Below are 14,634 nucleotides of genomic sequence, written 5' to 3' on the forward strand. Positions count from 1 at the left end.
TCTCCAGCCTCTGTTCTTTGTGATGTTCTGCCACTGTTCTACCTCCAGCAGGTATTTCTTAGTCTGACCCACCTTGTTTCCTGTTCTGACCAGGCTTTGTTTGAATTTTGAGCTGTATTAGATGTTTCTAATACAGAACTGAATTAGATGTTTAGATTTGTCCCCCCAAAAAATGAGAGTTCACTTAAACATCACTTCAGTGTTGTAGCTTTCCCATGCTTATCTCCAAGCTTGAAGGAAAACCACAGATAAACCCCCACAGCTGCTATTATTGAAATGTAATTGGGCTGTGTGAGTGAGAGTTTTTAATGAGTTTGTTTGTTTTAATCTGAGGATTAAGCAGTTTGCCCTCGTGGCTCCAGGGAGGTGGGTGCAGATAAGCAGGGCAAGGAACATTTTCTGCTGGAGTTGCTCATGGCTGGGGTCCTTTAGCAGGTGGGAGAGTGGCACCCATGGGGTTATTTTGGGAGCTTTTGGGGTGCTGCAGGAGGGGGATCAGGATGGGGAAGAAGCAGGAGCTCAGACTAGAAATGATTGAGTGGACTCAGTTGTGTTCTCTTTGGCTCCTCTTAGTCCTCTCAGGATCTGAGCTAAAACCTGGAGACTGTAGCATATAAAACCAGACCTACTCCCCAAAATACATCATTTGTGATGGTCCAGGCTGGCTTTGTCTAGAAAATGAAGCTGAACTTAACTCTTGGCCTGTTGGTTGTTCTGTTCCCTGCAGTGGGATTGAATTGAATGCTTCTGGAAGAAAACAGCAACAGCTTTTTCCAATGAAAATGGAATTAGTGTCTCTGCTGTTGTTTTTTTTTGTTGTTGTTTGGGGACTTTTTTGTGGTTTGGAAAAACAAAGTCCTATGTGCCCAGCCCTTTTCCTGGGGAAGCATTTTGTTAAAGGATGTTGTAAGCTCTTTATCTGCCTTCATCTGTCTTGTCCTGCCCTGTCCACTCACAGGTCATGGTTATTAAATCTGGGCTGATTTGACTGCCCTCACTTGATGAAGCACCACTTTTTTGTCTTGATTTTTATGCTGATTGGTTCAACACCTGTACACCCAGGGGCAGAAGAGCTGTTTGCAGCAAGCCAGGGAGCAAACCTTTTGTAGCACATGCAGCGTGTTCTGCAGCATTTTGGGTATAATTTCCCCTTTAAAATAGTCTTGTGTTCCTAAACTGAGTCTCTAGCCTGGCTCAGTGTGAGAGCAATTTTGAGGTGAATGCTGCTGGAGGTACATCTTGTTTTTGTTTTAGGAGGAAATCCTTGAATTTGGATAAGAGAAAACAACCTTAAGTTCCACCAGGGGAGATTTAGATTGGATAATAGAGCAAAATTTATCATCTGAATGGGTGGTGGTGGAGTCATCAGCCCTGGAGGGATTTAAGAGATGTGTGGAGGTGGCACTTGGGGACAGGGGTTAGGGGTGGCCTTGGCAGTGCTGGGGGAATGGTTGGACTCTGATTTGAGAGCTTTTCCAGCTTTAATGATTCTGTGATGTGTAAATCTCTTCTGTGGCTGGGGTTAGGTCATCCTGCTTTGTGTGTAGGATCTGACCCACCAAGTTTCCTCCAAGCATCCTGTCTCTGTGCAATTTCTCAGATGCTGAAACTTGCCAAAAGATTGATTTTTCCAGAGCACAGACAACACCACATCCTGCAAATCCCTTGGATGGCTTTGCAGTGCAGGTGACTGGGCTTGCAGAGCTCATCCCAGGGGGTTTTACTTTGATTTTTGGCAGAGTTTCTATGCCTTTGTTGTTGCCCTACCATGGCCCAGCACAGGAGCACTGCTTGGTGAGAGCCTGTCCACCTTCCCTGCAGCTCTCCTTCCAGGCTGGCAAAGGCTCTTGCAATATTTTGGGGCTGTTGGATGGTGACATTGACTGATCACATGAAGGCAACGCATTAATAATAAAGGATTTGTCCTAGAAAGGCCTCCCTGCCTTGACAATCAGCTGGGATCACAAAAGCAGTGCAGAAAGTGAACCTCAGTGGGAGAAAACACTTGGCAGAGGCTCCTTAGTGCCTCTCCCTCCTGCTCTGCAAGAGATGGGAGCCACACACACCCCCCATCCCTAATCCTGTTGTTGTTTACACAGCATTATTTACATATTTACACAGTGGTATTAGCACATGGGGTCAGCCTGCAGCACTGAGCACCACATAAAACCACAGCTTAAACTGGCAAGGGTCACAGCAATCCTCTGTGGTACCATTTAGACATCTCCATCCCCTGAGTTTGGTGTGAGGGAGGATGGGCAGGGAAAGGAGAGAGCAAATGACAGCTCCAGGTTTTGCCCTGCAACTGCTTTCCTTTTTAGTTTGGAGTTTTTTTGTTTGTTTGTATTTTTGCGGGGGGGGGGGGTTGTTTGGATTTTTTCTGTTTTAAATTTATTTGGGTTTTTTAATAGGTTTTTTGGTTTGTTTTATGGGGTGTTTTTGGTGGTTTTTTGGGGGGGTTTGGTAGTTTTTTTTTTTTTATTTTTTGGGAGTTTCTTGGGTTTTATTTTTTGTTGCACTTTGAATTCACTTTGTGCCTCTGAGTGAATCTGTCCTCTTCCACTGAGAGCCTCTCACTGCTCAGGGCACAGCAAGATCTTTCTGCTGTGTGTTCAGCCTGACAGAATGATGCTTTCCTGGCTCTCCTGAGCAATCCAAGTGTTTGCAAACATTAATGGAAAATAGCTAAATATAGAAACATCATTCTTCACTGAAGGTTTCTTCAGCTGAAAACCTGCTGTAGCTCCATTGCCTTCAGCAAGGTTATGAGCACAGTGGCTTCAACTCCAGCTTCTTCCAAGCCATCACATCCCCAAAAATTGATTCTGAGGTTTTTACCTGCTGGATGCTGCTGGTTGGCTTCAGATTGCACAGGTTGTGGGTTCCTGCTGGGCCAGGGACGTGCCTCACAAGGGAGGTGTGAGGTGGTCTCAGTTCTCCTGCCTCAGCCCCAGGAATCATCGTGGATGTGTAGTTGGGTGGTGAAAAGCCTCACTTCTGGAGCAAGCACAAGGTGCTTTTGCCCCCCTGAAATAGCAAATCCCATCCTCTGGATCTCACCTCTGTCACTAATGGATCTATTCAGAGTCTCATGATAAAGGCTGCTGATGCCTGTTTCTATTAATAAAGCTGGAAACCCCCAAAAGCTCTGCTTAAAATGTGTTATTTTATCTCAGACTTCTTTCCTTGGGGCTCCCCTGCAGCTTCCCCAGGTAACAAATGATAGGACAATGAGAAGCAGCCTCAAGCTGCACCAGGGGAGGAGGTTTAGATTGGATATTTGGGAAAATTTCTTTAATAAAAGGATGCTCAGGTATTGTGCCGGGCTGCCCCGTCCCCATCCCTGGAGAGGTTTAAAAGACGTGAGGATGTGGTACTTGGGGCTTAGTACAGGATTAACAGTTGGACTCAGTACTCTCAGAGGGCTTTTCAAACCTAAACCATTCCATGTCACACAGAAATAGTTCACACTGAGCTGCACATGAAACTCTGGATTACTTCTGAATGTGCTGGGCTTTGCACTTTCACTCCTTGCTGCATTCACTCTTTCCCAACAGTTTTCTTTCAAGCTGCTGCTGAGGCCTTTTGAAGGCCAAAAGGTGCCAGTTTAGGAGGAAAAAATGTGACTTTAGTAGAAGGCTCTTGTGTGAAGCACAAACCTCCAGCTTGAGCTTCAGCTGTGTGCTGCTCACTTCCATTTCCCAGTTTATGGGAGTGCCCACGCTGCCTGCTGAGCCCCCTCTGCTGAAATCCCACACTTGGGAAGTTTGTGGGGTTTTTTTTGGAAGTGCAGCTTCCTCCCTGTGACCACCAAGTGGTGCTCTGCACTGCACCTTGCAGCTAGGCACGCTGTTGGCATTTCGGGATGGGGCTTAAAAAGCTGATTTCAGGTGCAGGAATGAGCCAGAGAGGAGAAGGGAACAAGCTGAGAGCTTTTTCCTTCCCCCTTGCAGGGGCTGTGCTGCAAGGGTTCATTATTCACAGCTCTCTGCTGTGCCTGCCTGGTGATTGATGAAGCTGGGTGATCATCAGATGTGATAAGTAGTCTCAGCACTTTCAATTTGGGTGTTCAGCTTGGCTGCCTGTGAGGTTTTGGAGACAGGGAGATGGCTATCTGTGCTTCAGCCCTCCATCCTGGCAGGTGTGTGTCACTTGGATTGCTAGAAATCACAAGAAGCTTCTAAAACCCTTGTCCCAGAGTAGTTTTGCAGAGATAAAAATCCAATGCCTGTTCTCTCTTGGCTGGTTTTCCCACCCAGTGTAGGGAAGAGCTCTGTTCATGTTCCTCTCCTCTGGTTCTGGCTGTTCAGAGTGTCTGCTGGCAAGTTTTGGGATTGTTGATAGCTGTGTTGCTCTCAGCAGAGGGACAAGACCTACATTCACTTGTCTTTGCAGTGAGCACTCTCCAGGTGCCACTCTCAGCTTCACAGCTGTGTGTTTTGCATGAAAACTTGCATTTTGACAGAGGAAATTCTTGTCTTGATTGTAAATGCTGGGCACATTATAATACAGAAACTGCCTGTAAAATGCACTGGGGATTCCAGGGGCCAGCTACATCCCTGGGAGCTCCATTAGATGCTCTCTGTGGTAGGAATGATCTTTCCAGGTACCAAAAGCCAGGCTCTAGCAGGGTGATGCAGCTAAATCCCAGCAGCAGCTCATTTGTATGGAATACAGGGAGCAGGACTGAAAGGCAGCACTGGGATTGTCTTGTCTGGTGAGCTGAGGAAAACATGCAGTGGTTGGGAGCAAATCCTTGAATTACAGGGGAGGGAGATGCCATGGCACAGCACAGGGGATCAGTGGGTTTATAACATGCCTTGATTTCTCATATTCCCACCTCTCATGTGATATCCCAATCTTTGCAGGCCATTTAAACCAGGCTGGATTGCCACCAGACCTGTATGAGGTACAACTACAGCAGAAATAAAGTGATATTTAGGTAACAAATAAATAAAGGATTTGGGTAACAAAGGGTGGTTTGGCTGGAGTGTTAGTTTTTAATGCCTGGATGCAGGTGATGGGCTCTCCCAGGCTGACTGCACCAGGAGAGAATTTTTCTACGGGGCTGGGCAGAGCTGGTGTAAATTAGATAAAAGTGCATAAATACTGTGTTTCAATTCTCAGCCTTGAAAAAAGAACCGTGAGAAATTCAAAGCATGCCATTGTTCCAGATATTATCTTCCCCTGGTGGGTGGCTCCATCAGTAGCTATTTAATAGCTCCAATGTAAATTCTGGATAGGGTGTCCCTGAGACTTTGGTAATGTAACTTGGGAAAAGAAACTGTGGCTCTCTATTTGCCCTGTTCTGGACTTCCTTCAGCATCTGCAGCCAGCTGTGGCTGGAAATAGGAAAAAATAGGGAAAAACCCTTTGGTTTGATCCAGTGCAGTGGTTTCTGTGTTGCCATTTTAGATTCCAGTGATGAACTATGGCTTAAATATTTATTTTTCCATATGTTAACAGTGCGGACAGTTTTGGAATAAATGAGTATCTGCTGTAGCAGAGAATTCATGGAATCACAGAATGGCTTTGGTTGAAAGGGGACCTTAAAGCTCATCTTGTTTCAATCCCTTCCATGGGCAGGGAGGCCTTGCACTGAATTCACAGGAATTTCCTCAGAGCCACATTTTCCAGCTCTCCTGTGGACTGTTGGCTATGCTGCCTTCTTTCCAGCACTTTCCAAGGCCAGGTGGGATGGGGCCTGGAGCAACCTGGTCTTGAAAACAGAGCCCTTTCCAGAGCTGGGAAAGATTCAGTCAGGGTTAAACATTGAACCAGCTCATTGCTGCTCCAAGACTGGAGATCAGGGGAAAAGCTCTCCCTTGGGCTGGGTTGGGTTGAGCAGGGAGCTCTGTAGATGCAGGTGCACAGGTGTTGGTACACATGCACATCTCTGTTTGCACCCTGCTGCTAGGAGGCAAAAAATTACTGCATTTCCCACTAATTTGAGAGTTTGACATCTCCTTGTTCCCCAGCAAGTTCCAGTGGTGATGAGCTCCTCCAGATGAGCCCCTGTGGGTGTTTTTCCTGCCAGAGAACAGGCACAATTCCTGCAGCTGCTCTGCCTCTGGAGGAGCTCAGCCTGGTGTTCACCTAGAGATCTGTGAAACTTCTGCCTGCTGAGATGTTCCCTGACATTTCTTTTCTGTCTCCCTGGCCAGAGGGTGAGGAAGAAGAAGAGGATGAAGAGGAGGAAGAGGAAGAAGAAGAGGAGGAAGAGGAAGATGAGGAGGACAAAGACATAGACCTGATGGATGAAAGCATGGAGGGTGACACGGATCTGCCAGGCTTCACACTTCCAGGAGAGACCTCCCAGGAGCCCCTGGCTGGCCTGGAGAACCCTGTGGCCCAGCTGGCTGGGTTGTCCTACCAGGTTCCTGACACCATTGAGTGGGAGCAGCAGAACCAGGGTCTGGGTAAGAGAAAAGTCCCTTCTTCCTTCACCCTTCACCCCTCCTGTTCTTCACTCTGCACGGGGCAGTCCCTCCTGCCAGCCATGGGCTGGCTCTCAAGCTAAACACAGAGCAGGTTCATTCTTGAGGAATCCCAGCTCACCAGGGACAACTGGTGAAACTGGGGTGTGTCCCAGACAGCGTGACTTGATTTGTCATTTTGGGGAAAATATGGATATTCCAATCCTGATCATTCATTCCCAGAGCTTAGTGTTGTCTTGCTCCAAGGCTGGACAAAAAAAATTCCCAACTTCTCAGGTGAGATTCCTGGGCAAATCTCAGTTCCCTTTGCCCAAGATGGGTTGGTGCAGGGATATTTGTCCTGTGGGGACAGAGGAGTTGGGTATTTGCTCTTCAGCCTGTTTGCTACTTCAGCAGCATTTGTCTGAGTTCCACTTTTCTGACATTTTAAGAGGTGCATGGTCCAGCCTTGGGAAGCTGTTCTGCCAGTATGAAGACAAAGTTTCATACTGGCAGCCTCTATAAAGTTTACAAAATTTATTCCTGCTGTAAATACAGGCTGTGTGTTCAATGTCTGTACTGACTTCCTCCACCTAGGAGTGTTTGTGTGTGTGAAGTCCAGGTCAGAGCTTGTGTGGGACAAGGGAGATCTGAGAAAGGAACTTGTCCAGCTTGGCAAAGGCTCTGGGATAATTTCCCAGCACACTCAATTCCCAAGCCAGGCCCTGTCAAACGCAGTGGGAGCATTCCAGGTGAATTTGTGGGAGCTGAACCACATCTAGACAGAAGGTCTTTATGTGGGACTATTAGAGTGAGCTGTTCTGAGAAGCCCATCAAATAAAAAAACCCCAAGTCTTTTATATGTTGTCCATCACATATACCTGTGTGATTTCTATCACTTCCCCTGAAAGCATAATTCTGATTTAACCTGGAGGTTCTCCTCTGTGATGCAGTTTCCAGCCTGCTTTAGTGATGTTGGCTTCCTTAATTGAATCAAAGATTGTCTTTCAAGAACTGTGTGGGAGGCTTCATTTCCAGACCTCTGTGGGAGGGTTGGCCTTTGAAGGGGAGATTGAGTTTGCAGCAGGACTGATCCCTCCCTGTCACACTAAATCCTGCTTGGAAAGCACTCTGCTGTGTCAGGGCTGTTCACATGTCCTGCTGTCCCCCCTGGAGTTGTGTGAGGGGAATAATTTGAGTCCTTAAGGGTTTCTGGTTGTCTTTGGCAAGCTGGGTGAAAGAGGTGTGTGGTGCTGTTGTGTGTGACAATGTTTGCCACGAACTTTGGGGTTACAGAGGAGGCTCTGTGTCAGACACAGCTCATGGTTTGTGCAGGTCTGGACTGGAGTCACTGCTGCATTTCCAGCTGCTGGAGGAAGAGGCTCAGGGCAGGAGTTGCATGTCGGGTACAGCAGGCAGGTGAGAAAGCAGTGGCCAGGGGCTGACCCCTGAAAGGGCATCTTTGCACAAGTTTCAGACAAGGAATAAACAGACTGGATGGTAAAAGGCAGGATTCTTCTCCCCAGCTTATGTTCTATTGACTTCCATGCACATTGGAGGAGCCCCAGTGAAGCTGGGTCAGCATCAGAGTGATGGCTCTGAGCACCTGGAGCACTGGGCAGACAGGGATTTTGGTGTTCTCTGGAAGTCACCAGATCCAACAGTTGGGATTGCCTTTTGTTTTTAGGCTGCTGCAGCCAGTGCCAACACCCATGAGAGAGAGGATGAGGCCGTGGCTGAGCTGAGATCATTTTTAGGAGTTAGGTGGGACTTTTGTGCAGTGCTGTGCTGGCAAAAAAAGAGGGGACACAGTGGGATCAGCCTCTCTGCTTGTGAGTCACCCCTCTGACTCCAGCAGGCAGACACTTATGGAAAGAGCCATTTATTCCTTCCCTGTCTGGGTGACCTCAGTGGCTCTGTGACACTGCTCCTCCCCATCTGCAGTGTGCTGCTGCTCAACAGTACTCCTAAGAGAAAGGGAAATTATTTATGTTTTAGAGGCACAAAGAGAATGGAAAACTAGATGAGGAGATTTGAGCTAAATGATCTTTAAGATCCCCTCCAACCCAAGCCATTGCATGATTCTGTGGAAACCAAGGGCTTGCATGAGCTCACTGATAACCTAAGGCCAAGGAAGGAGCTGAACCCAGGGGTGAGAGCTGATTTCCTGGGAGTGAGTGAGGAATGGAAGATGTTTCTGCAGGAGTGTAGCCCTTCCCCTCTCCAGCTTGTGCCAGGTGAGAATTTCTGCCCTGCTGCCAGCTCTGGACTCATGGGCACACATCAGGCTATCTCTGTGTCCATACTGGTCCTGGCTGTGTCCTTCTTGATGGAGTGGGTTTGGGAGAACAGGAAAGGTGGGAAAAAGCACACAGCTTGTGTCAGCACGAAGTGGGTTGTTAAGAACAGCAGAAATCCCCCCAAACCTGGCAGGAAGCTGGAGGAGCTGCTCCCATTGCTGTGCTGGAGCACCTGGAGAGACCAGACTTTCTGTAAAAGACTTGCAAAGCCTTAGATCTGCTGGTTGGGCTATTTTTTCTTTGAAAGCCTTTTTCTCCAGGTGATTTTCATCTTTGAAGATCCAGTTCTTTTAATTTGGGGACTGCTTTGTAACTGCTGGACATCCCCAGAAGAGCTCTGTGTGTCTCTTCCTTCCCTAAAAGCACTGAGATGTGAAGAATTTCCCTTATTGTGTAAATTAAGCAGGGTTTGGAAGGGGAAGTTGTTCTATTTCACTTAGGATACAGCATTGGAAAGGGAGACCTGAAGGAAGGTGACAGCACCCAACAGAGAACAGGGTGAGGGGACAACATCCAAGCACCAAACTTTTGCAGTTGGAATTTTCCATTTTTAAAACACTTTGCACACGTGTCTTCCTCCTGGGGATGCTTCTGTCCTCTAGCCTTCAGAAATTTGACATTTAATGCTAAAATCTGTGGTGCAGAAGAGCCCAGAAGTGTTGGAATAGCTGTTCTCAGGCCAGTTATTATTGAGTCTGCTTGCTCTGATGGCTGACACAACTGCAGATCCCTGGAGAACAAGGAACTTGATCCACTAAACAGCTTGGCAGAGCAAGAGACAGTTTGGATTTTTGTAGTGGTCAATGAGAAGGCACTGGAGGAACAGAATCATTAAAAATGTCAGTTCTGGGCAGTCAGATGGTCCCACATTAACTCCAGCTGAGCAAAAGCCATTTATTAGTGCCAGTAACGAGGCTGACAGTTTTACAGCCCATCAACTGGCTCTAACCAGCAATGTACAGACAAAGAGTAAAGCAGAAAATGAGAAAATCTGTGCATTTATAAAATAGAATTTGACCCTCCAAAAGCCATCCTGGTGCCCTGCAGCTCGGGGGAAGCAAGGTCTGAATGTGATTTGGGATCTGGTTTGGTGTCCTGTTCAAGTGCTTTGCTTCCACAGGTTGCCAGTGAAGGACAGAGCAGCACTTTTGGACCTGTCTGCAGTCTCTGTGAGGTGCCTTTGGTGTCTCTGTACTTGTTTCTTGATTTGTGTGTAGGTGGTGTGTGGTAGGCAAACACTGAACACCTGGAGAGTGTGTCAGAGGAGCACAAAGACCAGGTGGATGACTGGAATTTTCAGGGAATAAATAAAAATACCTGATCTTCCCCTGCTCCCTCTTTAGTGATGCATTACCAGGAGAGCTGCAGTTGGTTGAGGTGGGTTCAAAGCTGGTGAACAGTTTATGGTCCTTTAGTTTAGTATAGTTTATGGTCCTCATGCATCTTAGAGCAGGTGGACTTTGCTGTGCAACTCCAAGGAGATCAAACCCCTCTGCTTCTGTTGGTGGTGGCTTCTTCTCCCAGTTCTCAAGAGTGTTTATTATCTCAGTTCTGTGAGAATTCTTAATTTAACAAGAATGAGCCAAGAGGAAAATGGCCTCAGACTTCCAAGCTATTTCTGGTGCCTTAGTGCTTGCCTATCCTCCACATCCCAAGGTGAGTAACTCCTGCTCTCCACAGCAGGTAGCAGCAGGAGATTTAGGGCAATTTACCAAGCCTTTAATTTTACCCCACTGGGGCATGCAGCTGTTTGCTTTGTGCATTTAAGATGTATGGAGCTGGTGTTTTATTCTTTCTCCATTTAGGGTCCCCTTGATGTAATTTTTTTATGTTTGCTAACTTGGCTTTGCACCTTTGTCTTCATCAACCTGAAGTTCCATATTACATCTGAATTTCCTCTCTGTGGTGGCTTGTGTGTATTCTAGGTGCTATTTTTTATTCTCTGTTTCAACCTAAATCCATTTTAGTCCAGATCTGCCTGTCTTTAGCTGACCCATTGGGGTGTTCTTTGCATCCACCTCTCCATGGCAATGCCACATTATTACAGGGCTGTAGCTTGTGAGAAGATTCCTGGTTCCACAGCATTTGTTTTTGATTTCCATCTGCCCATGGAGGAATTGTACACAGGGGAGTTTGGACCATCCCTGTGGATAGGATTTAGAGATTAAACAAAAAAAGCAAACAAACAAACAGCAATTTAGGAAGAAGTTATGAAGTGTGACAATATAATTCTCAACATGTAGTTTCCAAAATAGAAACCATGTGTGTGTTTCATGTGCTTCTGTGGGGAGGATATTAGTTCTTACTATAATGGAAGGTTGTATAACTCTCTCAGGTAATGACAAGGCACTTGCATAATAAACACACTTCTGGAATGTGATTTTTTTTTTTATTATATATAATGAATACAAAATATTTGCAGCTCTGAGCAGCTACTTACAGAGAAAATAGCTCTCGTTTTATTGCAGATCTGTGGTCACAAATGACACTGCATAAACCATATAACAGATGCCTCTGGTTAATGATGGGGAGGCAGAGGAGCAGAAGGACAGTAGTGGAAGATGATGAATGTTTGAAATGTCATTTTTTACAGGAAGATAGGATTAATGCTTTTATGGGCAAAAATAACCAGCATTAGGAAGGCAGGAGCTGAGACTCAGAAATTAGTAATATGTTCTTTAATTGCTGCCCCAAATGGATCTATTTTAAGTACTCTTACAGCTCGTGGCATTGGAACATGAGAGTGTTTTTAATCTTTAATGCATTTATCTCCTTAATCATCCTGGGAAGGCTTATCTGTGTTTTAAAGGTGGTGAGAAAACCACAGAGAGGCCCAGTGACCCCTCTGGTTTCACAAGGGAGCCTTTGCAGAGTGGGGATTTGAAGGAGGGGAATTAAATTAGTGCTTGGGCATTGCCTTTCCCTTCTGGAGGCAGGATGTGCACACCTGCATTTCCGCCTGGAATGGAGCCTCAGAGTCACCATCCTGACAGTCCATAGGGATCCCAGGTGGGAGAGGCTGGCAGGAGCCAGGATGAGGAGTGTAACCAGCAAATTTTCCTTCCCCACATGTTCCAAGGGGAGCTGCCTGCAGCAATCCTGCCCTCGCTGGCCTTGCCCCATCACAGGTATTTAGGGGAGTTCTGTGGCCATGCAGGGTCTGGCTTCCAGATGGCTGCAGACAGAAATGAGCAGTCTCAGGAACAGAGATGATTATTCTTCCTGTCTTTCTGGGTGCTCCAAATAATTTATACAGTTCCATATGTTCCTTGCTAGCTCCCCTTCTCTCTCCCAAGCAGCAGTGAAGCTCCCACCATCAATCTGTGCCTAACTCAGGTTTCTGTCCCTCATGAGGGATGTGCACTCCCTTTGGAATCGCTTCTTTTTTACTTAAGAGATTGTTCATGCTTGCATCTTAATCCTGGAGCAGACTCATATTTAATCAGGCTTGTCTTGTCCAAGGGAATTCTGCGTGCTGTCTGTGAGCAGTGATGATCCTCTGTGCCAGCTCAGGGTGACATTCACTGCTATAACAACAGAGCAGCTCCCAGGAGGGGACAATTCACATCTGAGATGCCTTTTGCTCCTCATCAAATCTAATTCCAAGGTGGTTTGGGGAGCGTGTCTCTCTAATATTCCTTATTTCTTGAACCTGCACAGCCCTGTGCTGGGATCTTGGTCGGTGGGACCTTCCAGGAGACACAGAATTTGGACAGTCCTGACCTACCACCCTTTGGTGCTCTTCCCATTTTCCATCCAGCACAAGACTGCTGTGCCCTTGGGAATGAGGCCAGTGTGTTTCAAAGGGAAGACAGGAGCAGTGTGTCTGCCCTGTGAGCTGGGATGAGGAGATTCCAACCATGGAGCATGAACCCCTGATGAGCTGGAGCCACGTCCTTCCTCTTGGCAACACCTCAGCTCTTGTCCTCAAGGCAGAAATCAAAGCTAAGAGAAGGGACAGAGATGAGGGAAGTGGTGGAGTCCCCATCCCTGGAGGGATCTGAAAGCTGTGTGGATGTGGCACTTGGGGACGTGGGTTAGTGGTGGCTTGGCAGTGCTGAGGAAATGGTTGGTCTTGGTCTTTGAGGGGCTTTTCAGACTAAACAGTGCTGTGATCCTAAGAGTAAATCAGAAGATTGGAGAGTGTCTTGGTGATTCCCAGCTCAGCTATCAGAAACAGGTGACACAAAGCTGTTGCTCACAATAATCAGGCTGATATTTTACCCTGACGTTTTTGTTGGAGTGTATCAGGAAACAGCAGCACTAAAACATCCTTGGATATATTACTTTGAAACACCAGCTCTTCCACAATGTTTATGCATCCAGTAAAACCCGTGTCAGAGGAAGACTGAGCCCATTTGTTACCAGCCTTTAAGTGCTGCCTCCGGGGGCTGGGGGAGGATTTAGAGGCATTTTCTCATTTTTGGCTCTGCCTGCCCACAGAGAAGATGGAACCCCATCAGACAGTGTATTAAACTGAAGTTACTGGCTATAGCAGGAGAAGTGAAAAGATCCTGCCCATCCACAGCATTTCTGCTTCTTTTCCTTCAGTGTGGAGAGAGTTGGAATCTGAAATGCAGGGAATTCTCAGAACTTTGGGCCCGGAAGCCAAAGCTTAGAGTTAAACACAGGATTTGGTTTGAGACCTTGGAAGAGGCTTCCAAACATAGGTGCTAGAAGTGAGAATGTGGATTTATAGTTTAAAGCAGAGACACATTAAGTGGAGGAAAGTTTACAGTTTTAGAGTTTAGGATGTAGTTAAAAATAAAAGCAGTTACAAAGGTAAACAAGGAGTTTAGAATGCAGTACTGGAATTTTGTGTATCATAACAGGATTGGCTAAAAAAGCTTACACTGTAGCATGAGTCCATAAGATGAAATATTTAAGGATTGGGTTAAAAACATAAATATCCTTGTTGGCAGTGTTTTGTTGGGGAATAAAAAAATCCTTAAAATGTCTTGTAACTAAAAATCTTGTGACCTTCTGAGCCATGAAGATGTGAGCCGAGCTCCCCTTTCATGCCTTTGTAGAGGATAAGAAAAATAAATCTCATAATCTAAAAAACTCAGAGGTCCCATCTCTAAATAATTCAGAATTCCTTCAAAAATCCCCACAGAGAGAGTTGGCAGGAAGGCATGGAGAAATCATCTGCCAGGCTGTGGGAGGAGAGAGGGAATTTTGGTCACTATGGTTGGTGTGAGAGGTCCCGGTGACTGGGGAAAGTTTCTGATGGATGAATCCAAGTCTGAGGGCTTCTGCCAGTCCTGCCTGCCCTAATCCCCACTACCCTGCTAGGCACAAATTCCCTGAAATACCTGCAAGGAGGATTCAGCAGCTTCTCTGGTGGAAACATCTGTGGAAGACTGTTGGAACCCAGGTTATTGAGAATTTCAGACTTTCTGGGCTGTCAGCCACTGACCCCCAAGAGAACACTGCATTGACCTGAGGCTGAGGAGAAGCTTCCAAAATGGAATGACAGAGCTGGGATTGTGGGTGTGGAGTTTGAATAGAAGTGTGTGATATCACATGGTGTAAAACTTAGAGTTTAAGGTTTCAGAATATAATAATAAATATATAAAGCAAGATGGAGGTTTTAGGGCAGATGCTGATCCTTCTTCTCCATTTCTTCTCCATGGGTTTGGGTGGTTTTGTGTAATTGGATGAAAAAGTCCATATTGCAAGCCACAAGTAATTAGTTATTGAGTTAAAAGTAAAAATAATTTGTGTCTTTTCTTAATTAGACAGTTGATCCTTAAAAATCCTTTTAAAGAGAAAGATACAGCTCAATTTTTAGTTTGTTACAGTGAAGTGCTGTAGAACTCACCGTTTGTGAAATTGTAATATAGATAAGAACTAATAAACATCTAAATCCAAACAAGAAATACCATCTCACACACTTAATCCCAACCCTAACAAAA

The 14,634-nt window shown here is 46.1% G+C and overlaps 1 protein-coding gene across 3 annotated transcripts in view; it reads left to right on the forward strand.

Moving 5' to 3' along the window:
- Positions 1-14,634, forward strand: part of ARMH4 (armadillo like helical domain containing 4) — a 59,984-nt gene that overhangs the window by 14,505 nt on the left and 30,845 nt on the right. For all 3 annotated transcript variants that reach the window (XM_039712952.1, XM_039712956.1, XM_039712955.1), the window contains exon 5: positions 6,165-6,419. In XM_039712952.1, the coding sequence (XP_039568886.1) occupies positions 6,165-6,419 (255 nt within the window). The remainder of the gene's footprint in view (positions 1-6,164; positions 6,420-14,634) is intronic.

The sequence above is a fragment of the Passer montanus genome, unplaced genomic scaffold (genome assembly GCF_014805655.1).
Source record: "Passer montanus isolate IOZ18808 unplaced genomic scaffold, ASM1480565v1 scaffold27, whole genome shotgun sequence".
NCBI classification, from domain to species: Eukaryota; Metazoa; Chordata; class Aves; order Passeriformes; family Passeridae; genus Passer; species Passer montanus.